Source organism: Amblyomma mixtum, chromosome 2 (assembly GCF_055824585.1).
Source record: "Amblyomma mixtum isolate Tamu chromosome 2, ASM5582458v1, whole genome shotgun sequence".
Lineage (NCBI taxonomy): Eukaryota > Metazoa > Arthropoda > Arachnida > Ixodida > Ixodidae > Amblyomma > Amblyomma mixtum.
The window spans coordinates 112,737,339-112,763,435 of record NC_143013.1 but is presented as its reverse complement, the minus strand read 5'-3'; the positions used below and the strand labels follow the sequence as shown (position 1 = coordinate 112,763,435).

Genomic DNA, 26,097 nt, shown 5'->3' with positions numbered 1-26,097 from the left:
AAAACGCTCCATCAGAATAACAGTGCTACCACTTGTGGGCCTGGAGAATCGGTCCAGAATGCTGAACTTGGTACTTTACTTTTTGGCAACTCTTTGTTGCAGCCCGGAAGTACTGGGAAAGCTGGGCGCCCCCGGAGGTCCACGAAAGCTTCATTACGATGTGGCGGATACTGTCAAGGTATGTGCTATCTTGCATATCTTCTAAACTGTGTTGCTGTCGTCTAATCCTCCAGTGTTGACGTTTAGAAGAGCTTCTATTGGGGCTACATGGTTCATTGTACTCGAGAAAAGAAAAACAGGAGCGCCGAAAAACATACACACAGCTGAAGACCAACGTAAGACAAGCGCTCTCCTACGTCGCTTGTACTACGTCGTTCTTCAGCTGTGTGTGTGTTTTTCGGCGCTCCTGTTTTTCCTTTCTCGTGTTGACGTTACGCACCCCAGACCTAGCTCTTAACCCTATCAAGCGTTTCTTTCAGTGATAGCGTAACCAGAAGTGATTAATAAGCACTACGGAGAATTCTCAAATTCCACTACTTGTTTGTGTTCCAGAGCGGGGAGGGATAGGTTTGGACATGGACCCAAAGCAATATTGTCAGTTTCGTTACATCAAGCGTTCGTGCCCGTTTGCGACAATGATATGACCTTAAATGTTCCTAGGGTAAAAAAAAAACAATACAAAACATGATTCATGCCGGTGACGCCATTTACAATATTAATGCGCATTTTTACATTAGCCTTATTTTTATGTGTGCCATGTATATTCTACGTTCCAGCTTGTGGCGATGTGAAATGGTTAAAATGTTTTAAATTAACGCTTACGAGATCTTTAAATGCCCTTCAGATTATTCATACTTATTGGAAGAGATTCCTGCAAAACCTTCTCAAAGCATTCGAACAGGCGTTTTCTCTTAAACGTAAGAAGGAAACTGCTGTTGTAACTGAAATAAAAATTTCATGGCGAAAAAAGGCTGCCAAAATTTGCAATGATGACTTCAGAAACATCTTTAGTTGGAAATTATGTTTTCAGTGCTTCAGCAGAGCTAAAACAGCCCCGTGAAATTAAGTCTGGACCTTGGATGTTTTAACTATTCCTCGTGTAGCGCCTTCCGAGTCTTATTGTGGAAAAATGTGCATCTGACCAGTTTACCACGCGTTCTAGATGGTAAATAGCAGCATACCCTGTGAAGTAAGAAAAAAAATGTCATTAGATTTACCAGAAAGTGGCGTACTGCAGTATTTATATCTGCCATGGGCGGGTCTGAATTATTCACCGCTTGCATAATATGGACTGAGACGAGTTATAGATAATGCATATATTTATAAAATTTGGCATACACGCTCGTAATCTATAATTTCTGTGACTTTATGAACTCTTATTTATTTATTTATTTGGTCATACTGTTAACCCTCAAATGAGGGTCGTTACAGGGAGGGAACAAAAACAAATACATAAATGAGCAATCATGAGTCAGAGTTCAAAATTTGTACACCATTTCTCAAAAATATATCAACACCTAGCTCAAATTGTTGCACGTTCATACTCTCCACAACATCACTTGGCAATTTGTTTCACATTTCAATTACATCAGGGAAGAAAGAATACCGGCCGGTACACATCCGTACGTGTGTTAATAGGCTGTAGTACCCTGCTGTGGTTTTTCCGGGAACCACGTTTTAGAGGCGCTTTCACATAATGTTCTCTATTTATTTTTAATGTCCCTTGCATTATCTGGAAAAAAAGTTTGAGTCTATGTTTTATTCTTCTAATTTCCAGCGTTTCCAATTCACACTGCTGCATCATCTTTGTAACCGAGTCAGTACGGCGATACTTTGAACATATAAAACGTGCTGAAATCCGCTGTACTCTTTCTACCTTCTTTTTTAAGCATTTTTGGTGAGGGCTCCACACAGCATTCGCATATTCCAGAACTGGTTATATAAACGTTTTGTAGGCGACTAACTTAATTTCTCTAGTTGCGTTTGGAAGTTTTCTCCTAAGAAAGCAAAGCTTCTGGTACGCTTTTGAATAGATATTCTCAATATGAATACGCCAGTCTAGATTATGCGTCACTATCACCCCTAAGTACCGGAAACTCTGCACCTTGACCAAGGTATTTTCTCCAATATTATATTCAAATCTGATAACGTTCTGTTTTTTAGTTACGTGAGTGTATGTAGATTTATTGTAGTTAATTACCATGCCCCATCTTTGGCACCACGAGATTAATGATTGTAGGCATTTATTTAGTTTGATCTGATCTTGCGTGCAGGCTACACGCGTGTAAATTAAACAATCACCGGCGAATAGTTTAATTTTTACAGGTGGGTTAATATTATACGGAATATCATTAATATACAATAGAAACAAAAGTGGGCCTAAAACAGACCCCTGCGGCACTCCAGACACAACTTCACACTTCCCCGACTCACTTTTTCCCGATTCTGACCCTTTGATAAAGGTTTTTTAAATATGCCTGAATCCACAATACTACATTTTCCCTAATTCCTAGGCTCCTCAATTTGGAAAGTAGTTTATGATGTGCAACTTTATCGAATGCCTTCGCAAAGTCTGTACATACAACATCAACCTGTTGGCATTCATCTGTAGCTGTACAAAGGTCATGTACAGTTTCGATTAGCTGTGTCACCGTCGAAAGGCCAGATCGGAAACCGTGCTGAACTGGGCATAATAAATAGTTTTTTTTCTAAAAAATACAGAATATGTTTTGCTATTGTATGCTCTAGGACTTTACAGCACACAGAAGTGAGCGAGACCGGTCTGTAGTTGTTTACACATAGCCTATTGCCACTTTTAAATATCGGAACAACGGTGGCATCGCGCCAGTCCTGAGGTACTGAATGATCCCGCAAAGATTTTTCGAATAAAAGCTGCAAATAATACGACATCCATTCAGCGTACCGTTGAAGAAATACCGTTGGTATTTCATCTGGGCCACACGATTTTTTTGCATCCAACCTAAGCAAATGCTGGAACACGCCCTCCCTTGTAATGCGTAGGTCTTCCATTGGGTATTGTATTGCGCAGACTAAAGGATCACTGTCACTGTCACATCTATGCTTCGTGAAAACTGATTGGAAAAAATGATTAAATACGTTTGCAATATCTTTCTTTTCTGTCACGACTGCGTCGCCATCCACTATCTGTTCTATTTCATTCTTTCTATCTGCGAAATATCGCCAAAACTTTTGTGGCGAGCTTTTAAGGAAGTTTGTAAGCGTTTTATTGAAGAACGTTTTCTTCGACTCCACCAATGCAGATTTTAGCATTTGTTTGGTTATTGAAAGTTCTGTTGCCCTGCTTTTTTTTCTTCCTTAACCTTTTTATCTTACGCTTAAGGTGTATGATGCTCCTAGTTATCCATGGATTTTTTTGCTGTGATTTCCTTATACGTGTGGGGACAAAATGATCTATGCAATATTTGATTATGCCTTTAAGTCGGTCCCATAGTTCTTCTACACTTTCGCGGTTGGATGCTATTTCAAATTCATTAAAGCTTTCTTCCAGAACGTCTAGGATGGACGTGTCATTCGCACGGCCATAATCCTTAACATGCATCACGACATATGGTTTCTTACAGATTCTTGTGTGCAGCGGTACATTCAAGCAAAGCATCTTATGATCTGATAAACCATTCTCAACTGATACAGTATAGTCTGGTATTCTACCGGATATGAAAACCAAGTCCAACAATGACTGGGACTTTGCTGTAACTCTTGTGAAGTCTAACTATGTGCTTAAGATTATGTGAAAACATGATCTGCATGATTTTATTGGCGCTCCTTATTTCTGCATTACCCGTTGATAGACTTTCTCAGTTAATATGCGGCAAATTAAAGTCACCAGCCATTATTAGTCTTGTGTTTTCATTTACATGGGAGTTAAGAAATACATTCAAGCCATCCAAAAATTCTGGCGGAGTGGCTGGTGGTCTGTACACAGTCCCTAACATATACCACATGTTTGCACAGCTGATCTTGCACCAGACCGTTTCAGAGACATTGCAATCAAGGGCGACTGCGTTTATAGTGCTTTTCACAATAATAGCCACGCCACCACCTCTGGAATCTCTGTCGCATCTAAACACCTTGTAGTCAGGAGGAAAAATACTACTGTCATTAATTGCGCTATGTAACCATGTCTCAGTCAACATCAATACATCAGGGCTCTCAGAAATTAGTAGATACTCTAAATCAGTTACTTTATTTGCTATACTGCGGGCGTTTACAAGTAGAATTCTGAGCTATGACCGAGAAGAATCGCTTTCCGTGTCAGAAGCCTTGTCTGAAGTTTGCAACTGAAGCAATGTAGGGCTAGCAGTCTTTCCCCTCTTTTTGAATCGAGGAACCTTAACTTGCTCAGTACGGTACAGACACCGTTCATTCTTTTCACGATCCCAGACGTAGATATGATTGTTTATCTTAAGCTTGTCATGTACCAGTTGCACCTTGTTGCCGTTTGCTCGTTCCTTTTCACTGCTTTGCCATAGTTTCTTTCGTAATTCAACAGTTTCTTTAGCGTAGTCTTGACTAATGCTTATCGAGCTGCCTTTCAGCTTGCCGCAGTTCTGCATCACAGACTGTTTTTCTCGCGAATCATAAAAATGCATGATTACCGGCCGATTACTACCGTCTTTTTTCTTCCCAATACGATGAATTTTGTCGATCGTGTTCACTTCTACTCCCAAGGTTCCTTTAAATACATTATCAATAACAGCTGGTTTCAGGTCGCGGTCTGATTCACCCTTGTCCTCATCGATACCAAAAACTAAGAGATTATTGAATCGGCTTCTATTTTCATACTCTACCAACTTATCCGCCTGATGACGAACAAGGGATTCTAGGGTTTGTACTCGCTTGTTCAATTCTGCAATCACATTAAGTGTAGCGGTCAGTTTTTCGCATTTCGCGTTCATTTCGGTCATTTCAGCTCTTAATGCAACTATCTTAGCATCTGATGAAGCCTGATTATCAATGATTAATTGCAACATTTCTGCGGTTTTAGGTCCAGGATTTTCTTCAACATCTCCTGAAACCAACAGTGTCAACATCATAGAATAGACCAAGAGTCAACCAAAAAATTCAGGAAACTGCGAGGGCACGGCAGGGCTAACAAAAAGCGGTCGTCACTTCTGAAAGTTTTAGCATTATTCAAATAACGAACCTGCAACAGCAGTAACGGCCGCTTAGGCACGTTGTCGCCAGGCCAGGTGCCGTGCCCTCTGAAGCCTCCCTCGCTGCTTGGCTCCTTTTGTAGCCGGTCCACTGATGACGTCACCGTCACCGTCGTCGACGAAAGGCGATCCACGAGCTGGATGCCATCAATCCGAAAGTCTTCATAAGGCGTGAAGAATAGCGGTGCCCCGTCCGGACTGCAGAAAGATGTAGCGTTGGCGAAAAACCATGGCAGAACCTGCAACAGCAGTAACGGCCGCTTAGGCATGTTGTCGCCAGGCCAGGTGCCGTGCCCTCTTAGCATTTAGCAAAAAGTACCCTGACTCTTGATATTCTAGCCTGTATTTTCCAAAAGAGATTGCAAGCGGCAATCAATAACCTTGCTTCCTGCGCGGTCATTGCATCATGGTTGCAAGAGCGAGTTCGGAGATTATCCGCATGGGTTTATCATTCGTTCTGTTTCCTTCCTAAATGAAGCTGCTATATTGTTGCTGAGAAGCACAGATTTGACGCCTCTAAAACGAATTTTGTTCATCTCGGCTCTGTAGCTAGCCGGCTGTATAACCCATTCAGCGTAAGAAGTTTCGACGCTTTTGTAAACTCCATATTCCACGCCATAAGAAAATCCCCCTTGAATCGTTTGAAAGGCACAAATACCATTGAAAATTAGAGATTTCTAACGCAGGAGGCCTCAGGTGCTCAACAATGGTCATATTTTTTGGGGTCAAAAATGACTGAAACACATTTCTTTTGTGCTGATTAACAATTCTGTTTTGCATGGTGCTGTGGCACATAATATGATTTATCGGGTTTGTGTAGCAGCAGAAAGGTAGTTTTTGCGCAAGACTGCAATTGAAAATGCAGAAGCTTCAGGTCTGTCCAGATATTTCATGTCTTGGACGTTGGCTATGCACTTTTTTTTAACTACTAGTGATTTTTCAGCATTGCAAATGAGCCTCCTATTCTAATGCTCTGGCTCAAGGTTCCTATTGTACAGCTCAGTTAAGGAAGCCCCTTATCCAGAATGTAGTTATTATCCTTTGCCAGGGTGGGAACTTATGGGACATGCTCTAAAATTGGCGCTCAGATCAAAAAGCCTGACGCAAGTTTCGTATCTAATTGGGAAAACTACGCAATTTGAGCGATGAAACCAGGAAGCACAAAAAAAAACATATGAAGGCCAGACGGGCACAATGTGAACATCTCGTGCAGTGAATGCAAAGAATATTTAGCGAAGGAAAACGGAGGTGTTCGTGGAAACAAATTGATCAAAATGCGAGCCATGGGACAGTTTCAATCGATGATACCAAAGACAAATGCTCGACCCATCATTACAGATTTCTGGTCATATCAAATAAACGACCATATTAAAGAAAGGCAGTATGAAAGAGACGACGCTGAAGGCTGTGTAGCTGTCACATTTAATGATTGTTATTGCTCCAGCTAGAATTAAAGTTGTTTTCCGAAAACACTAGTTTTCTACACACAAGCAGGATTCCCTTCGCAAATCCAGGGCCTTCCACGGCGATTCATAACTCATATTTTGCTGCATGCCTACAGCAAATACTGTAAGTAAAGACTGCATCGGGACGAACAACATTTTTGTTTATTAATAACTTTTTGATTCTCACAAGCATAAAAGATGTTAAACTGCAAGAGAAAATATATTTGTAGATAACTAGTGAAGCAAATTTTGTCAGGGGACAACGACCGTGTTATGGCGGACCACTGAAAAAATGGCAGTGCTTAAGTCTGAACGCCAATATAAAAATGTTCGTTCCACGAATAAAAATAACATCTTGGTGTGCTGTACTTTGTTTTAGCCAATCTTTCCGTTGTCAAGTAGAAATCCTTTACAGGCGACTTGAAAAGTCTGAATCACTTTTGTCCAAAGGGAACTGAAATCTTTGCAGGAAAAATTTAGTCGCATTCCAGCCTGGTATCCCGTATTGATATGCACGTTATACACGCTTATACTGCAGTGCTAAATTATTAGAGTGTTTACCATGATAAGGTAATCTTTCAACAACCCGCGACGGTGACTGAGTGGCTTTGGCGTTCGGGTGCTAATCTTAAAGCCGCGAGATAGAATGCCACCTGCGGCTGCCGTAGTCGGATAAAGCATAACTACTAAAATGCCTCTTTGCTGTGCGATATCAGAGTATGTAAAGAACATCACGGTCGGTATATTATAAAAATTCCTTCCCGAATATACACAATTTTTGAATTTCCCGTCCTTCCCCATTTGATGAAGCGATGCTACGCTCTAGGATTCAGCCAATAACCAAGAGCGAACGTAGGACTTGGCGTCACTTGAGCCAATGAGGGGTGCAAGAGATTGACAAACGGCTCCGATTCGGGTGGGAAACTGTTATAATATACCCCAGGTGTCCGAATCGGATCCGGAACCGACCACTGTAGATTCAGGACGCTAAATATCATATAGCACGTTACCTTGAAGAAAACCTTGAAATACGGGTAACTCATGTCGCAGTTCGTGCAAATTACTCGAAGCAGTACTCCGAAGCAGAACTGATGATTATAGATTTGCTAGATTTACTCGAAAGTAGCTTCTATTGCACTGCATTTTTTAGTTTTCATGAATAACGGAGAGTTGAGGACACACACACGTGTGTATACAAGCGTGTGTGCGTGTGTGCTTGTGAGTGAGTGACTGACTGACTGACAATTTCTAGTGGGTGCGCACTGCAGTGAATGAAATCCACAAGTTTGGCTTCAGAATCGTCATTGCTTTCTCAGGAAAAAAATAAATTTGCAGTTCCAATTATTTAACTTTTGGGGGTATTGCAAACTTCCTGCGAAATTTACCATTGCTAGTATAGATGATGATCGCTTTAATCGTGCTTAACGTTTCAAAGTTACTCAGGCTATGAGGGACGCCATAGTGGAGGGCCTGGATAGTTTACCGCATGGAATTTTTTAACGAGCACTCATACCGTACAGTACACCGGCTTTTAGCATTTCGCCTTCATCTAAATGTGACGTCCGCGGCTGGGATCGAACCCGCACGTTTCAGGTCAGCAGCCGGACACCGTAAACGCTGAGCCACCGCTGCGGCGTTGTATGTGATGCTTTCGATAGCTTATACATAGTACCGTAGTTGCCATTACATGATCTGAAAGTGTGGCAGTGCTACTTGTTAGTTCGCATGTCTTCATAACAAATACCTGTGTACCATGTTGATCGTCTGTCTTACTGTTGTCTAAGCCTGTGACGGTGCCAGAATTTATAATACCGATTATCACCTTGCATTGATCACTACTGCTGTGCTGTCTTTATCTCGCAGGCGTTCGCAAGCTTCCAATACGCAGTGGCAATCTCAAACTCCGACAATGACACGTCTCTTGAATGTCTCTACACTACTCGAACAGATGTCGACCTTGATGCCAAAACAGCTACATACGCCTGGTTTTTCCCACAGAATGGGTATGCATCACTATCAGTTTTAATTTTTACCTGCTTCCTTCCGATTACCAAGTATACCGAGGAATATCAAATGGTGATGATTCAATGTGCAAGGCAACAAGCGAAAGTATCTCTATTTTCTTCATTAAAAGAGACCTAAGATGTATAGAAATTCCTTATTAACCCGTTAAACACCGCATTACGAAACAGTGTTTCCAGCACGAAAATTTGTGGAGAACTATGGAGAACTTTATGGAGAACTATGATAGCTGTGCAGCTATGACTATTTTTACATAAGGCTCTTGTATACACTGCGATTCCGCAATGCCTCTATGACAGCTAAGGTTTCGACTGAGTCAAATGCTGCATTGGAAGTTGCTATCGGAAATGCTTCCACTAGAGTTCCAATCTGTCTCCTGCTGGCCTAAATTCTTATGCTTCTTAGAACGGCGACATGCATTTATCTTTGTGCTAGTAACAATGTGACACAAGGGGTCCTGGGTGGGTAATATTGTTGCAGTTATTCTGATGTTCTATTGTCCTCCGGTTTCCACACTTTCCAGACATTCCGGTATATCGCTGCCCATATCACATTAGATACCGGCATTAAATTTGTTTCTTGCACTATATAAAATACAAACACCGCACTGAAAGTAAGATATTGCAAAGTCGCATAGACGTCTAAACAGAAGCCTAAAAGAGCGATGATTACAAGATTACCTGTACAAAACACTTAGCATACCACTGCCACCTCACTGTTTATAAATGCAGGCTACTGTTCGCAGTAATATAAAAAGCTGGACGCGCAACAGAGAGCTAGCAATGGGAAATGCTGAAATTTTATCTGATAACAACACATGCAGCGACGTGTGGGAGTGGACCATCTGTGGCTTTTAGGAAAACGGAGGTTGATAAGATGGCACATGCGCGCTGCGCAGAAGGGCAGGGTAGTACTGAATGCATGCACGATTAATATTTCCTTTGCGATTACGGTTGTTTCTGAGGACAAAAGTGTTTAAAGAAGGTGCAACAGCTGTATGTTCCCACCAGTGCCATTGCTTGCTCTTTCCCCTCTTGCAGTTTTTTTTGTACCACGTAACACGTGTCTTTTAACTTTCATGTTTCCTGGTACACTACATTGTATATTTCGTCTTAAAAATCAGAATACTTGCCAATACTGACTTATATAATCTATGTTGTGTTTCGCACACATCACTGGCGTAAGAATGGAGACACAGCCACAGCACCACATAAAAATTAAATTTAATATTCCTGAAAACCCCACTCGAAACAGCGGCGGTGGCTCAGAGGTTACGGCGCTCGGCTGCTGACCCGAAAGACGCGGGTTTGATCCCGGCCGCGGTGTTCGAATTTCGATGGAGGTGAAATTCTAGGGGCTCGTGTACTGTGCGATGTCTGTGCACGTTAAAGAACCCCAGGTGGTCGAAACTGTCGGAGCCCTTTACTACCGCGTCCCTCATAGGCTGAGTGGCTTTGGAACATTAAACCTACATGAACCAACAACCAACGAAGCCCCCCGCCCTCATGATTTTACATCAGGGGTGGGTGGCTTCAGTGTAGAAAGACGTGCTAACTCGTGGTCCCAAAAATGGCAGTATTGCAGTGTAGAACGATTCCATTGGGCAGATCATTCTAGCCTTTCGCTGTCTACAAAAAAAAAGTCAAGCGAAGCTGGAAGCTGCATTCGTTGAAGAATATAATTTCGGTCCCATGCGAGTTCTCCTCTTTCGATAAAAGCCGCAGAAGGTGGTGCCGAGGCTGCTGCTTTTAACGTTGATCATTTAGTTTTGTTCGAAAATTTGGGGTAATTAATCCACTGTAGTTGGAGGTCCAGAAACCAAAGATACCATCTTTGTACTTACGTAAGGCATTACAGGTTGAAGCACATCATTACACCCTAAAGTAATGTCACCCTATACCAAGAAAATTTTAATGAATACGATATATTTTCAGAAGAGGGGTAAAAGGAAACATGAAGTCTCCTCTGATCGAAACATCCAAGAACTTGACTGATATACTTTCTTCATGTTATCAAGGGCAGAAAATGATTTAATTGCAAATGTATTTATTGCAAATGCGCAGGACAGTCGTGCATTTCCATGATAAGCCTGGAGAGGAACCTGGAACTATAATATTTACTGTAGAAGATGGTGAGTATATTCTTGAAGTCCAATGCTGTTCGAAATCCAACGCTGGATACTTTGGGACTTTATGTGATCTCATATTCGGCACAAAAGAATCATCGTGCTTCTGTACTTAATCAGAGAACAGTGCTTGAAAAGCATGTGTAGAGCAGAAGTACTTTTTTGAGGAGAAAACATTATAATACTCATGAGCAACGAAACACAGCGTTGACCACAAAAACTGGTCACGAAAATTCAATGCGGCGTCACGACGATCGCGGAAAGTGACGTCATGAGGTCGGGAGTTAAAGCCGGAAATGCAGCGGTGGCTTAGTTAAAGCGACTCTTCATATGTACGCGTGTGTCGTGTGGTCTTTCCTAAAGGCCTTCACCCAAAGGCTTTGACCTGAAGGCTTCAACTGGAAAGGCCTAGCGAACTAGTAGCTCACTCTGACGCAAAAATGCTTTCGCATCCAGAGCACACAAATAATCTTAAGTGCCCTAGATAATTTCTAGTAAATTGGCTTTTATGAGTTTATCAATGCAATGACTTGACGAGATGGAAACAAAAAGTGAAGTTACAGACTTCACTTTTTGTTTTAGCAGTTGTTTTAGCTGTTTTGTTTTAGCAGTTTAGAGCTGTAGCATTTTTAATGAGCGGTGAATTTGACAATACCTGTGAGTTAATTGCAACAGAGCTTTACAAACGATTATTACATCATTTGTGCTCCTGGCTCTCTTTGCCGGCAACTGACATAAAGTCACGGAGTGGGTGCTGTCTTGAAGGGAACGCTTCTTGCAGCTCACAAAAGCGTGACCGAGGCTCTGATACGTCTTTACCTTAAGCATATATGTTTTATTAAAACCATTGTGATTTGTTCAGAAAATACGATAATAGGACTGATTAGCACTAGAGTTCTCCAAAAAAAAAAAGGGCAGCAGAAGAATCATGCGGATACTGAGAGACGCGCAAAACGCCTGCAAGTAGACTGCAACTAACAACTACTCTGTTTCTGTTCTCGTCAGCATCTGACAAATAATGTCTTTTCACCTATGGGCTTGCATAATCTTTTTGCTTCGGGAATCTAGAAAATATTTTCTTTGTGTAAATATTTATACCATTACAAAAAAAATGCTTCGGCACGACGAGGTCACATAAAATCCGGTGAGTTCCCTGCTGTTAACAAATTTCGAAAGCTTATTTAACCCCCGCTCTAGCTAATCAGGTTAAGTGCACTGCCCCCCCCCCCCCCCCCCCCCCCCCCCCCTGTTCCTGAAGGCGTGTGAATTACTGACAACACACGGGAGTTCGAAGACTTTATTTAAGAAACGTAGTTATTAAAAAAGTAACCAAGCTGAAACATGCGTGCAAAAAACTTGCAAAGGTAAATGCTCCTACCTGCGTTAATTGGAATCAAAATGTTTCTCTTTTGTACCGAGAGCTACATTGGCCGTATTCTCGCTGTTTCGCTGTGGCCGGTGGCCACACCGCGAGCTGAGCCGTTGCCTAGCAACCACCGCAGCGCCGCTTGCCGCGCCATCTGGAATGACGTCAGAGGAGGAGCCGGTGAAACCGCGTGTCAACAACAAAGGAGGAGCCGGCATTGCATCGTATATATAGAAGGGGTGGCTCGATGTGATTCATCGGCAGATACGGAAAGTGAGTCGGAGAAACTGAAATAAGCCAGGCTTCGTCGTCGGAAGGAAACCAAGTGGAGGTAGCGAGCCGAGGAGACGGAGAAAGAATGAGCTACACGCCTCGAGAAGCGTCATAAGCACAAAGCGGCCAGGCGAGTGGATTCAGATGAGGATGGTTCGTCGTCTAATTCGGCATCTCGTGCCAGAGCCGCGCATCAACGACAGAATGAAACCAGGAGGAGGCAACGAGCTGCGGAGAAAGAATAAGAACATGCTCGGCATATCGAACATAGACGGCAGAGTGATGCAGCTCGGGGAGTGGCGGCGCGCCTAGCCGCCGATACCACGGAGTTGGAGGATGTGAACGCTCGTCGTTTGACGCACCATGTGATTCGGCTGGCTGAAAGTTCAAGTGTGACCCGCATGTTCCAAACGGACTTTATAGACAATCCGTTTGGATTTGCGTGAGTCGTTTGCGAAATACTTAAAGAAAAAGTTAAGATTATAACTTAACGATAGGTAAAAACAAAACCTAAACACTGAGACGTACCAAGCTAAACGATAAAGATAGCCAAGAAGCAAGCTCGTAATGATTGGGATAGTGCATTCCCAAATGGCCACGCAGTAGCGGGTATGAAGGGGAAATGGCGGAACCAAATTTCTCACCACTTGTGTGTACACTAGCTCTAAGCACGTTTCTCATCTCTGAGTTATCTTTTGAAATTTGCACGCGAATGTGAAATTTACCTGCGCATTTTTTTCAGATCCAACCCCGCATGAAGGTGTGATCTACTACACAGACTACGTGAACTGCGTCATTGCCGATATGGAGTACCATGGACACCGTAAGAACTGGCGGAAACAGCCCGCAGTTTTCTAGTCGCAAAGAGAAGGAAAGATCAGCGAACTTTTTGTGGGGTTGAAAACTCTACAATCTATTACCGTCGATTCTGCCTTTTGGAACAAGTTTCAAAAAAAGTTTTCAGGAAAGTTGCGACCGTACTACGACCTATGCTTCAAACTTCCTTTGTTTTTGATAACGATACTATTTCACTACAACATTCTACCAAGGCACGGTACTCATCGTACTTCCGTGCAATTCGCGATTTTGAAGTTTGAAGTTTGAGGTTTATTTCTCCTAACAAATCAAATATTACAGCAAGGTCGCAAAGGACTTGAAGGCGTGTCGACTGAAGCGGCACCACGTCACTTTCCGCGCAGCTATACCGGTTAGCGATGAGATTCTGACGTTGATGCATGAGACAAGATAGAATCACAGCATAGGAAACTTGCAATGATATTTGCCGTGTCGATGGCAGCGCCATAACACACAGCCTAGTGAAAGGAGCAAGCATTTTTAGGCGCACCCATCATGCTTTTCCACTTCACCTGCCTTTGTTTATATGCATGCGCTTCCGCGCTCTGTGGAAGCCACAAGTGGCGTGCGTCAGCTAACTGGGCTGCGTGGAGAGAATCTAGTAAAGAAATGCTATCAGCCAAATGCGCATCTCTGATCGTCCAGATTGTGGTCTGGCGTTTGTCGCGCCCCAAGCGGTTGACGGAAGCTGTCTTCAGGCGGGAATTTTATTTATTTACTTATTTATTTAAAACATACTGCAATCATTGAAGACCAAGCAGGAGGGCAATACACGTCATAAGTAAACGCAATTCATCGCCACCATTAGCAAGCAATCACAAAAAAGCAACACAAGCAATCATAAGCAATCAAAGGGTATAAAACGTGCAGCATGCAGTGCAAACACAAAACAAAGAAGGAAAAAGAAGTGAATCAGCAAAAGCGAAGAGTAACATCAACCCAGAGCTTTTCGTACACGTTCTTCGAAAACTTTTACATCATGCGCGGAAAAAACTTCTATTGGGAGTGATTGGAGCAATTTCAGTGCTCCCTGGGATTTGCAAGTTGCCTACACAGGCAGTCGAAAACCAGCAGAACTACCACTGTAGACAAGGCTCACCGAGTTTGTACAATTCAGACTGGATAATTAATGTAGCAACAAAAAAGTAAACTAACAGCCAGTGTTCCAAATACCATCACCCGCTGGCTGGCTGAGAGCTTCTCGCTAGTGACCTGTGAATGAGGCAAGCACCTCTTTTATATGCAGTTATGTGGCGTTAAGTCAGGAGTTCGTTTATTTTCTATATCTCGCCATCCGAACGACAATATTTATTTAATTACTTCAGAATTACTGCCAGCCTTCAAGAAGTCCTTAGGCAGGAGTGGGACGCACATGCGTTTTGTAAGGAAAATACATAGCAAAACAGAATAACCAGCTTAACAAGGCGAAGAGTCAAACATGATCAAACATAAAGTGATCAAACATGATCATCTCGCCGGGGGGCATGCGACCGAAAAAGTGGGTGGAAACACCTGCACATCAAAACGCTGTTGGTAAAGTTTAAGTGACGACCAGAAAAAAAAGGAGCTGAAGCTAAAAGCAGACATATGAAACCACACGTACGAAAAACGGCAAGAGCAATACAGGAGCACCTTACCGGCACAGATAAGATTAAGAACGGCAAAACACATGCACGAGAAATGCCGAGAGTAACGAAGGAGCACCACATGCGAACATATTAAAAACAACGTTTCAATTGTCATAGCAGACACTCGACAAGCGGGCATCCGCAGTATCAACAGGATGTCCGCTACAGTCGCTAAGTGTTCTAAGGATGAAAGAATTTTTCAACGCGCTGGTTTTGCAGGTGTATTCCTTCAACTTTTTGGAACGATTTTCGTCCGTAGTCCACCGAATAACATTATCGATATATAGGTTATGATTTATTGCCAGTATACTACGGTGCAAAAGATGCATATACGTGAGTTGTTCATGAAAGCGGCGCAATTGTAAATGATCTAACTTAGCTTTTTGTGCGAGAGCAGTAGCTGAAGTGGCCAGCTGTGTGGTCTGTAAACGAATCTAGTTTACTTTTTTTGATGTTTTGCAGTTTGTTATTATTCGTCTTAGTATAAGGATCCCATACAGCCGAAGCGTATTCAAGAAGTGGCCTGATAAATGTTTTGTAAGCTAGGAGTTTTATTTTTTTGAGTGGCCTGTCGTAGAATTCTTAGCAAGTAATCAAGCTTTTGAATCACCTTTTTTCAATGTAGCACATATGTTCATTCCACCTGAGATCAATGGTTAGGATTACACCTAAATATTTATAATTGCAACGGATGCTAGCAGGTGGCCATTAATAGAGGACGGAAAAGTGATTTGCATGCTACTGTTTTTTCTAATTTATTTTATTTGCCTTGCTGTGCACCAATTTTCAGGTTTAGCTACCGATTAATTTAACTGAGACTGGTGCTCTGAATCTTTAATTTATTGGTAAATAATGCAGTCATCTGCAAAGACTCATTTTCGCGGACACATCGGTGACAATGTCGTTAATGAATACTAAAAAGAAAAGAGGCCAGAGAACAGACCCCTGCGGAACGCTCGACGGGACCGACCCATAACTAGAACACACACCTTCAATCGACACACAATGACGCCGCGGGGAAAGCCACGCCGCTATCCAGGAAAGCAATGCGTCATTTTTAAGTATTGGTTGCCGTTTTAAGAATAACTTTCGGTGGGAAACACAGTGAAACGGTTCTTCAAAATCTGAAAAGAGAATATCTGTTTGGCTCTGCCCGTCTATAGCAGCTGCAAAGTCATGTACTGCCTCAAGTAGTTGTGACACCGTTGATACCCCCTGCGGAAAACGTGCGGTCGAAAATCTATTAAATTGCGCTTTTCAACAAAAGTGGATATGCGATTAAAGGTGATATGTTCCAAAATTTTTCCACTTGTGCACAAAAGTAAGAAGCGATTTGTTTTCTGTCATGGGTACAGTGTGATTTTAGCATTCTTCTAATCATTAGGAAGTGCTGCCTCTGACAAAGATTTTATGAATATAAGAAATAGGTACTTGGCACACCATTCTGAATGACTTAAAAGAAAGGTATTTGGTATGCTATCAGATCCTTGCGATTTTTTAATGCTGATATAAAGTAAGAGCGATAGAACACCTTCTTCAGATATGCATACATTATTATTTGGGGAGAGGGGGGGGGTTAGTGTCATTGACTGCATACTGCGGTTTCTTGCCATCGTCATCTGTATATATATGGAGCAGAAAAACTGATTGAAAGATTTAGCTATTAGAGATTTCTCCGTGGCAGTCACATCGGCAATGCACATAGGAATGAGTCTTTTCTAGATGAAAAATATCTCCAAAACTTAGCAGGTGTTGAAAAAAGAATGTTTGTCATCGTTATATATTGGCAATTATATTTTGCTGTTTTTATGGATCTCTTGAGCTGTTCGGACATGCCGGTAAGTTTCAGAACGTTAGCCGCCGAGGGACACTGGCGTATTTGTGTTCTTATCTTTTTCGTTTTTCGTTTTCGCGTACAATTTCTTTGGTGATCCAGGGATTAGTGTTGTGTACAAATTTGCAACTACGTGGCACACATTCATTCACACATTTCAGCACATGATATTTGAACATCAACAATAAATTGTTGACAGACCATGAATTGGACTCGTACAACAAGTGAAATTGGAAAAATCGATATCTATCTCGGGTACCCAAAAACCCAGCGTCACCAGCACGTGTGGAGTTCAGAAATACAAGGTTTTTTCTTGCGTTTCGTAACGACGTTGACATGTAAGTTTAAGCATACCATCTTGTGATCCGATATGCCGGCCGTGACTTGCAGTTTGGGTTCACGACGAAGGATTTCACCCGACAAAAAAAATCTAAAATAGAGACGGTACCATTCTGTGCATACGGCTGCCCGACTTGCTCGGTTAAGTCGTGCAAAAGAACAATATCAACAAACGGCTCTACAAAACTTAACGACGATTCAGGAAGACCTTTGGTTAGAATATATCGTGCGCACACATAAAAAGCATCCTTCAGCGGACTTTTTGCGATCTCAGGCTGTGAAAGCCAGTTCTAGGGCACGTCAATGCACGTGCGCGGGTTCCCACTCGCTGAGTGGCCCGTCGTCCTCCACACGTGTGCCTTACCCGACACTACCGGCTTTCGGGAAGGCTTGTGGAGCCATCTGTCGCCCGTATCTCGGTGGCAACGATCACTGGCCATCATATCGCAATAAGCACAGGCCCCCGTAAATGGATATATCATTGACAACCTCGGTCGCTACGCTTTCGGCGGCGAACTGAATCGCGCCACTTCCCCACAATGACATTTATACACTGCTCGCAGTTGTCTGTTGACAATATGCATAAAGAGCTCTTACATAAAAAGCAATTCATTTTATCAAGGAAACTGCTGTCAGTGCTAGGAGGCTTATGAAATGCCCCTGCAATTAAATTGGTTTATGGGTTAAGGGGGTGTTTAACATCCCAAAGCGACTGAAGCTATGAGGGTCGCCGTAGTGAAGGACTCCGGAAATTTCGACCACCGGGGGTTCCTTAACGTGCACTGACATCGCACTCTATACAGGCCTTGAAAAGGTTTCGGAGCACTTGTTTTGATTCTTCCTTGCTCTTTCGGTGCTTGTTTGCTTGGCAGAGGGCGTTTATCTGCAGGAATATTATTTGTAGTGTCGTGCCATGCAAAGAACTCATTATCAACTTTATTTTTGTCATAGGCTAACTAAACCTTCCCGCCCGATTTCCTAATTCCGGACGTGCTCTGCCATAGTTTTTTCTTTTGTAATTAGTTTGTACTGAAAAATCATTTGAAATTGAAGCACCCATTTCTTTCAGTTTATAACGGTTCTGTATTATTCTTGCTTTTTCGCGAATGTCGATAAGTTTTAGAATTATAGGACGTTGTCGTTCTGGGTGTTTACGCCCAATACGATGTATTCTTTCTGTAGAGGACCCAGTTATGCCGAGTTTGTTTCTAAATACGCCTTCAACTACTCCTAAGTTAAGCTCCTCGGGCGGTTCATCGTGTTCTTCAGTTATACCATAAAAGAGAATATTAATCCGTCGGGAGCAATCATCCAAGTCATGAGCTTGTTTTGAAAGTTTCGAGTGCTTTTTTTCAATATCAGAGACCCTGGCACTGACTTCAGTTATAGCTTTTGATGTAGCTTCAAACTTTTCTAATTTTGACTGAATTTCGTTTAGTCTTTTCAGTATGTTTTTTTGTCCTTTCAGTATTTAAGTTAGTTGTAGATCATGACACCGCGTGATTACATAGTTCGTGCCACCGACCAGCATAGCTGGCGTGCTCAGCTCAAACTGCTTGCATTCAGTGTAGTTCGACAAAAAAAAAAGCATTCCCCACCTTGACATTTTGAAACACCCGACTGTAGCGTAGAGAAGCAGCAGGGACGCAAAAACACAGACACGCAGCTTGTACGAAGCGCAACGAAAAAACGAGAGAATGCGAGCAGTCAGACGTGATGGCTGTCACGGTCACTGGCCGCCACAGTCTGTGATCGGAGACGTGCGCGTGCGCGAGTGGCGCCATCCCTTGATAGGAGGGTTCCTTAGCTCCCTAGGCCGTGTGACGTATTTCCTGATGCCAGATCTCGCCGAGTGTCCGCTCTTCACCAAGTTCTTTCTGTACGATTTTGTTAAATCTTAGCCGCTCCGTATAGTCGCCTATTCACTTTGCTGAAAAGAAGGGGGCAATCTTGATTTCTGCCGGGCTGGCTGCAACACGTTGTAGCGCGAGATACAAATGTGCTGAAGTACTGGTCTTCTACTTTGTGTTACATACCTCCATCCTCAACCGAGCAGCTTGGAAGAGCAAACCAGGTCCCGGCCACAAAAATAAATTATGTCGGCCTCTCTCTCTCTCTACTTACCCGATATTATCCTGAACCTTTGCGGTGCGACTTCTTTATTGCTCGAAACTTACTTTGCAAAGGGAAACAGGGATCCTGCGCATCTTCGCGGAATAGCTGTCAGACACAAAGCCTCCTCTAAGGAAAAGAGTTATCCTCACTTCCAAGTTCCTAAACCCGCCGTGGTTAATCAATGGCTACAGATTCCGACTGATGAGTGCAAGTTCATGGGATTGAATTTCAGTGGCGAGAACAACATTTCGATAATGGCGAAATACAGTGGTCGAAATTCATTCTAAGTCATGAACGATACTTTATTCCCGGGTGCTTGTACGACCGCTTTAAAGAATAGAAAAAAACGCAGACGTCACTTGCTACTCTCTACCACGCGATTCAGCGACAGCTTGTGGTCGCAGTGTGCTTGGACAACTCATTACTGTGCGTTGCAGTGATGCCATGCGTCAAATCAGTGCATGAAGACCAATCAGCGTGGTGCGTTGTGGTCGCATCATGCGTGACATTACTGCGTGGTAACTAATCAGTGGGGCACGGTGTTACGACGGTGCAGAACCGGCGAATGTACTCTTACCAGCTATCGCTGTAAACTCAGGCGCTTCTAATACCAAGAAAATCCTCTCAAGAACATACCGACCGACGCGTAGCCCATCGGCTAATAAACACTTTACGAATGGGGTACACAGTAAAGAAAATTGCACCTTTAAAAGTGTATCGCTCATGACTGCACCCTTTTCACACCCTTATTTTTTCTTATTTTTTGTAAACAGGGTGCACTGAGCATGTTAGCACCTTTAATGCGCTCATGCACCCTTCAAAGGTGCATGGGTGCAATGCTTCTGTAGCTTCTTCGGGTGCAAGGGGGTTTTAGGGTGCAGGGGTGTTCTTTGACTTGTCGAATAACATTGCAGTAGTTCAATCAAGCGTGCTTTTAAAATGATGTGAGCTATTCGAGCTGTCCATTAAATGACAGTTGCAGCCTTGATATGAGCAGCTTCCCTGTTGAGCTTCCCTTCAAGAGTGCACCCGGAAAAAATTTCATCAGCGCCTTTTAAAGCAATAAAAATCTATGAAACTGTAAAGCAGTGGGAAAAAAGGGCGCAAATGTAACGATCCCACCCCTACTATGGGTGCGACCAGCATACTTTGCACCCTTTTGAGAAGGTGAAACGGTGAGTTATAGACACGAATATGCACCCTTAGGGGTTCAAATTTTTTACAGTGTAGATTATTACATAATATGTACCTAAGGTTCGTGCTTATTGCAAGTTCGTAGCAAGGGTCAGGAGAATGTCGTATCAATAAGAGGAAGCTTTGGGCCAGTTGGTCGGACATGTTGGAGAGGAGGAATAACCGCGAACTTGACAGGACTCGCCCTGTCCTCTTCTCATTCTTCAGTCCTGTCAAGTTCGCAGTTATTGCTCCTCTCCAACATGTCGTATCAGTTTTTAAAGCGAAGGGCATATTATCCTGGCTAGTACTGTTTTGCCCCCCCCCCCCCCCCCCCTCCAAAAAAAAAAAAACCGCAGCTGACGGCGAGAGGCGCGAAAGAATTTCAGGGAAACGTAACGTCTGCTGGTGACGTGTTTCACTGACAACGAGGCCAAATTGGGACCGTTTGCTCTTTTTTGCCACGGTGTGCTCTTTCGTGCGCTTCTCCACTTTGAAAAGTAGCACTGTCGTCGATGACGATGGCTATCCTTTTTCTTGCACCAAGTGGTGAAGCAAATGAAACTGCGTGGCATGGTACATTAGAGCAGGCAGTTTGAAATTGGCACCGTACGCGCTGCAATACATCGCTATCGGTTGTTTGCTTTCTACTGAGCTTCCGAGCGTAGAGTTTTGGTTTTGTGTGGAATAATGGACCTCATTTTCTCACGTAAAGGACTTTTTCTTCTTTACAAACATCTGATATGACATCTTTCTTGCTAACCGCAAAACTGCGCTTAACAAAAGGTTGTCGATTTTGGCCTTATTATATAGAATGTAAGTATTACTAATGCATTAGCATTGGAAGGGTCTATGCAAGCGGAACCAGTGGCAGGTGGGCCACTAACTACGGTGGGCAGGTGCAACCGGCCCACCGCGCCACCAACAAACATAGTACGCGACCTTTATTAAATCAGTATAATACGTCTGATGTAACAAACATTAGCATGTCACCCTGGATATAACGACTTTACGTGTGCTACATCGGATATAACCAACCTAAATATGCCACCTCCAATATAAGGAACGTTTGCTGTTAACGCATTCAAAATATCCCCCGAGGATCGCTTAAAAGTTTTCTTCATACCAGCTACGTCTGCTGCAGCGGGCAGCTTGCCTGAATACATAATAACGCGACAGCGCTAAAGGCCCCGTTACGCCGAAAATCCGGCGTGGGCATGGTCGGCGTTGTGAGCGAAAAAATTGCTGCGGCTCAGCTTGGCTAAGCCTTGGGAATGCGAAGCATCCCACGGCGACGGCGCGAGGTGGAGGCCGGCTCTCTCATCCGATGTCACGTGGTGTGACGTCACGGTGTCACGTGGCGTGACGGCTAGGGGTCCCACGGCGACGGCGCGAGGTGGAGGCCGGCTCTCTCATCCGATGTCACGTGGTGTGACGTCACGGTGTCACGTGGTGTGACGTCACGGTGTCACGTGGTGTGACGTCACGGTGTCACGTGGTTTCACGGCTAGGGGTCCCACGGCGACGGCGTGAGTGGTAGCTCTAGCAATATGCTTCGCATAAAATCGCGAGCATGGCTCTGGCAGATGGTGCGCAAAGAGCAAGCTAGGAGGCAGGTGGGCCACCTTTAGGTACCGTCACCTGGCGGCGTCTTCACAACCTGCCCTCCGGATAGTTAGCAAACTACCCACCAGGTGGTAGGAGGCCGCTAAATTAATCATTGAGCGCTCGGGGAGAGAAGTCTGGACCACTAAGGCCTACCACTGGGAGCACCTGCCATCGCAGGGCAGTGGGGCATTGTTTGAGCGCTGCACCACTGCTTCAGCAGGAGGGTTATGAGTACTCCACGGAGTACGAATGCAAAGTAGAGAATGACCTTTTGTATATACGGGCATTATCATATTGCGCTCTCGCGTTATATTAAAGAGGAGCTTAAGTAACCCTCAAATATTTATTCCTGTTTGATCACTCTATATTTAACAAATTCTAACGAATTGTTCGCTGAAAACCTTGGTATTAGAGATTTGTACCTCTACCCCGGAAAATTCCTAACACCGTAGGGAAGGCGGTAAATTAAACTCGAAGGTCTTCTCACACGCTTTCACGGCACTGATGGCTGCTAAAAAAACACTACAATCAATTGGCGTGTTATAATGATACTATAGGAACATTTATCACGAATGCACACGTCGAAAATCGCTGTTATCCACAGGAACATAAAAAAAACGATTTTGTTTAAATTGTCTTCCACTGCGCCTGTATGGGCTCCTCCTCATTTGCCCAACCAAAGAGCGGGTTCGAATCGATCTTATTTTTTTTTCACGAACCGAGATTTTAACACTGAATTATGATGCCTGCTTGGTAACCCTATTTCTCAGTAGTTATAACGCGAGTTGGAACGGCGGGGCTACAGTTATAGACAAAGGGTTTTGACTCTTCCTAAACTACCCTCAATCACCGATTCGCTGTTTGCAAGATATTTAGGCGCTTGTCCGAGCTGCACGCGCATCTTCGGTAGTAATTGTAACCATATATTTGATGCAATTCAAAGTGGTCAAAGTATACTTTTTGCGCCAGTCACTGTCTACTTGAAGGCAATGTCGTGTGCAACAAGTTACACAAAAAATTAGTGGTGCTTGAAGAAACGTAAGTAGAAAATAAAGGTTATTCAGGACGTTAAGAGCCACTAAATCCGGTTGCGCAGGAGGGAAAAGGCATTGTCGAACCGATAAAAATTGGAGAATCATGCGTCGAAGAAATTGTCGAGTATGACGCACGCAGCACAGAAAGGCTTCGCACGAATAACGACCACCAGGGAATGTCTAAAACGCAAAAAAGTTTGAGGAAACGGGCAGTTCAGAATTTGTGCTTGATATTAACTGACCCACCGCAACCACGGATCTACCAAACAACCTTAGGCTTACTAGCCACAACCCCCGTGGCGTGTCCGTGATTGTAGCTAATGTCAATAAAGGAATAGATAATTTTTAGTTCTTCGCGATTTGATACTTCGGATGAAAGGCTGCAGTGCGCTACGTTGTACGTGTAGTTTAACGTCCCAAAGCGACGCGTGTGCATCGAGGGACATCATACCAGATGGCTCTCGATTAGTTAGCGCCGAGTGGGCTATGAGAGACAATATATCAGAGGGCTTCGTATTATTTATATGACGAGTACGCAATGAGTGAAATGATACCAGAGGGCTCTGGATTATTTAAGACATCTGGGGTTCTTTAACTTGCCCCGAAATCGCACAGTAAACTGGCGATGCTGCATTTCGCCTCCGTTGAAATACAGCCGCTGCTGCCGGTATTCGATTTCGCAACCTTGGCCTCGGGAGCCGAGCACCATAGCCACTAAGACACCGCATCGTGTTAGTGGCTATTTCTCCATACATAGAAAATGCAAGAAGCGTATAAGGAACAACATCCTTTTCAGTGCTTGCATCTCTACAGTGACTGTGTGGTTGTTAAGCCTTTGCGTGCAGCCTGAGCTGGTGTGTGCGTTGTCCTTTATTACCGCCAGTTTTAAAACAAGGATGCAAACGAGGAGGTAAGGACATAGTTCATTACGAGGTTAACCGCTTGTATTGCTTAAAATACGTTGTTCCCAAGGGCTGCAGAACAAACAGGTTGGTCATTTTAATAATAAATGCTTATGAGAAAAGTCTATAATATAGTAAATGGGGTACACGATAACGACTATCGTCGTAGTAAAAGGACTTGCAAATCTTTGAAACCAGCAGGGATTCTTAGCGTGCAGTGAAATCGCATAACAACCAATCGTCATTCTCGTTTTGGGTGCTATGCGCTGTGCCTAAACAGCCATCCTTTTGTCCTGGCATGAGCATTCAGCCATAATTTTTTTCATTTTTTTCTTTCATTCTTTCTTTTATTTCTTGCTTAGACTTTTGCCTAAGAGGGGGCTTAGGCTAAAGGCACAATGTTGCCTGACAGGGCCTCAGCCCCCTTCTACATGACAAACAAACATTTAAATTACAAAAGTCCGGTGGGCCGGTAAAAAAACAGTACCGTTGATAAGGACATAAAACGAAATCAAAGAAAAATAGGCACAAAACTATTAATTATACAGAGCAAAAATATATACATACTCAACAAAAAGACCGAAGCGCTTGATGAGAATTTGCATCGTAAATGTACGATGAGTATACAAATAAGAACAGTGATCAAGACATACTTGAAACACTACATCAAATAATGAAGTTCTATTTAGAGCTTATTCTAGCCTACTGAAAAACAAGGCATTACGGATATATAAGCACAAACAAGAATACGCAGACGCGAACACAAAATCAGTAATTGTGAAAAAAAAAAATAGACTACAACATGCTTACATGAGGAATTTTAGTGATCGGTATAGGCGACATCGCTACCGAGAACTAACTCCCTTAGATTCATTTTTGAAAGTGGAAAACGGTTCACTGTAATTTATATTTATATCTCTTCTATTGAGAATTTTGGTAACTTGAAGGGACAATGTTTGACGACCATAACTTCTCCTTACCCTACGCATCTTTATTTCCGGGTCTCTGATAGCATAAAAGTTTACTCTGTCTGTGGAAGTTACACACAAACGATTCATATGTATCCATTGTAGCAACTTAAAGTAGTATACCGTATCTTTCCTCAGCATATTGTGTTTTATAAAAAGTGGATGCGTTCTTAGTTCCCTTTTCTCGTCATTATAATTTTCGCATAAGTGTAATACTTTCTTCTGTAAAGTAATTAACTTTTTGTAATTGCAAATCAGTTGTTCTACCCCAGACTAAAATACCATAACTTATTCTAGAATAGAATAGATAATAAAATAGTATCTGCTTCATCCGAGATGGAATCAAGTGCTGGATTCTGTAAAGACAACCAATGACCCGTGATAAGTCGGACTTAAGGCAACTAACATGGGCGTTCCAGGACAGATCACTCCTAAACCATACACCCAAGAATTTTTGCTCAGTGACCAGCTCCAACAGGCTACCTTCATATCTGATGCTAATAGACCTCTGCTCCCTCATGCTTGTGGGCTTAAAAATTACGTATTTAGGTATTGTTGTATTTAGAGTAATGCGATTGGTTTGTAGCCACCTGGAAAGTTTTAATAAGTAATCATTATCTTAGACGCGGTAATATTTCTGCGCTTGAGCCCCGTTACTTATTCCTCACTTAGCACTCAGCAGGCTTGGGAAGAAAACCGTATTTCACACCCCCTCAATTAGCGATGCCTTCTTCGCTTACTGGCACGCAGTGCTGGCTATCCCGCAATAAACATTGATTAGATTGCTATTGGGACCATTGCACAAATGAGGTAGTCTGATGGAAGGTCGACTGAAATGCTTTTCGCTGTCCTAATTCTAAATTCTCCTGTTTTTTTTCTTCTATGCACTGCCCCGCCTAGAATGCACACTATGGGCGCAGAGAGCAGTGAAGGACAACGTGCCCCAGGAATGCATTGACCAGTTCGTGGACACCTGCGGAGTCACTGTTCCGGAGCACAGCAGGGACCTGTGCCGCGATGGAGAAGGCGACTACTAGCACTGCAGCCCTTGCGGACGGCAGCTGAAGAAAGTGCACGCAATGCAAATGTTGCTCGCTGCAGCGGGTGGGCTTGTTGAGGTTTAACATGAACGAGAATAATCCTTAGATATTATTCTTCATTTTTATTAAATTATTCTGGTAAACTCTACCTCCAAATTAAAGAACGGAAACGAGG

At 43.1% G+C, this 26,097-nt stretch overlaps 1 protein-coding gene across 2 annotated transcripts; it reads left to right on the top strand.

The window, feature by feature from the left end:
* Positions 1-26,097, top strand: LOC149360603 (uncharacterized). 2 transcript variants are annotated; one of them, XM_089572406.1, is made up of 5 exons: positions 8-178; positions 8,504-8,643; positions 10,726-10,793; positions 13,169-13,249; positions 25,783-26,097. In XM_089572406.1, the coding sequence occupies exons 1-5, from the start codon at positions 59-61 to the stop codon at positions 25,917-25,919; spliced, it is 546 nt and encodes a 181-aa protein (XP_089428532.1). In that variant the 5' UTR covers positions 8-58; the 3' UTR covers positions 25,920-26,097. The 2 variants fall into 2 exon arrangements, with proteins under 2 accessions (XP_089428533.1, XP_089428532.1); XM_089572407.1 differs by lacking the exon at positions 13,169-13,249 and having other exon boundaries at positions 1-178.

Bases quoted from the DNA above. Each gene is read 5' to 3' on its own strand.
- LOC149360603 (XM_089572406.1), top strand. From the start codon at position 59: ATGCTGAACTTGGTACTTTACTTTTTGGCAACTCTTTGTTGCAGCCCG. The intron at 8,644-10,725 runs GTATGCATCACT...GCAAATGCGCAG, and splicing joins TGGTTTTTCCCACAGAATGG to GACAGTCGTGCATTTCCATG. The intron at 13,250-25,782 runs GTAAGAACTGGC...TGCCCCGCCTAG, and splicing joins TATGGAGTACCATGGACACC to AATGCACACTATGGGCGCAG.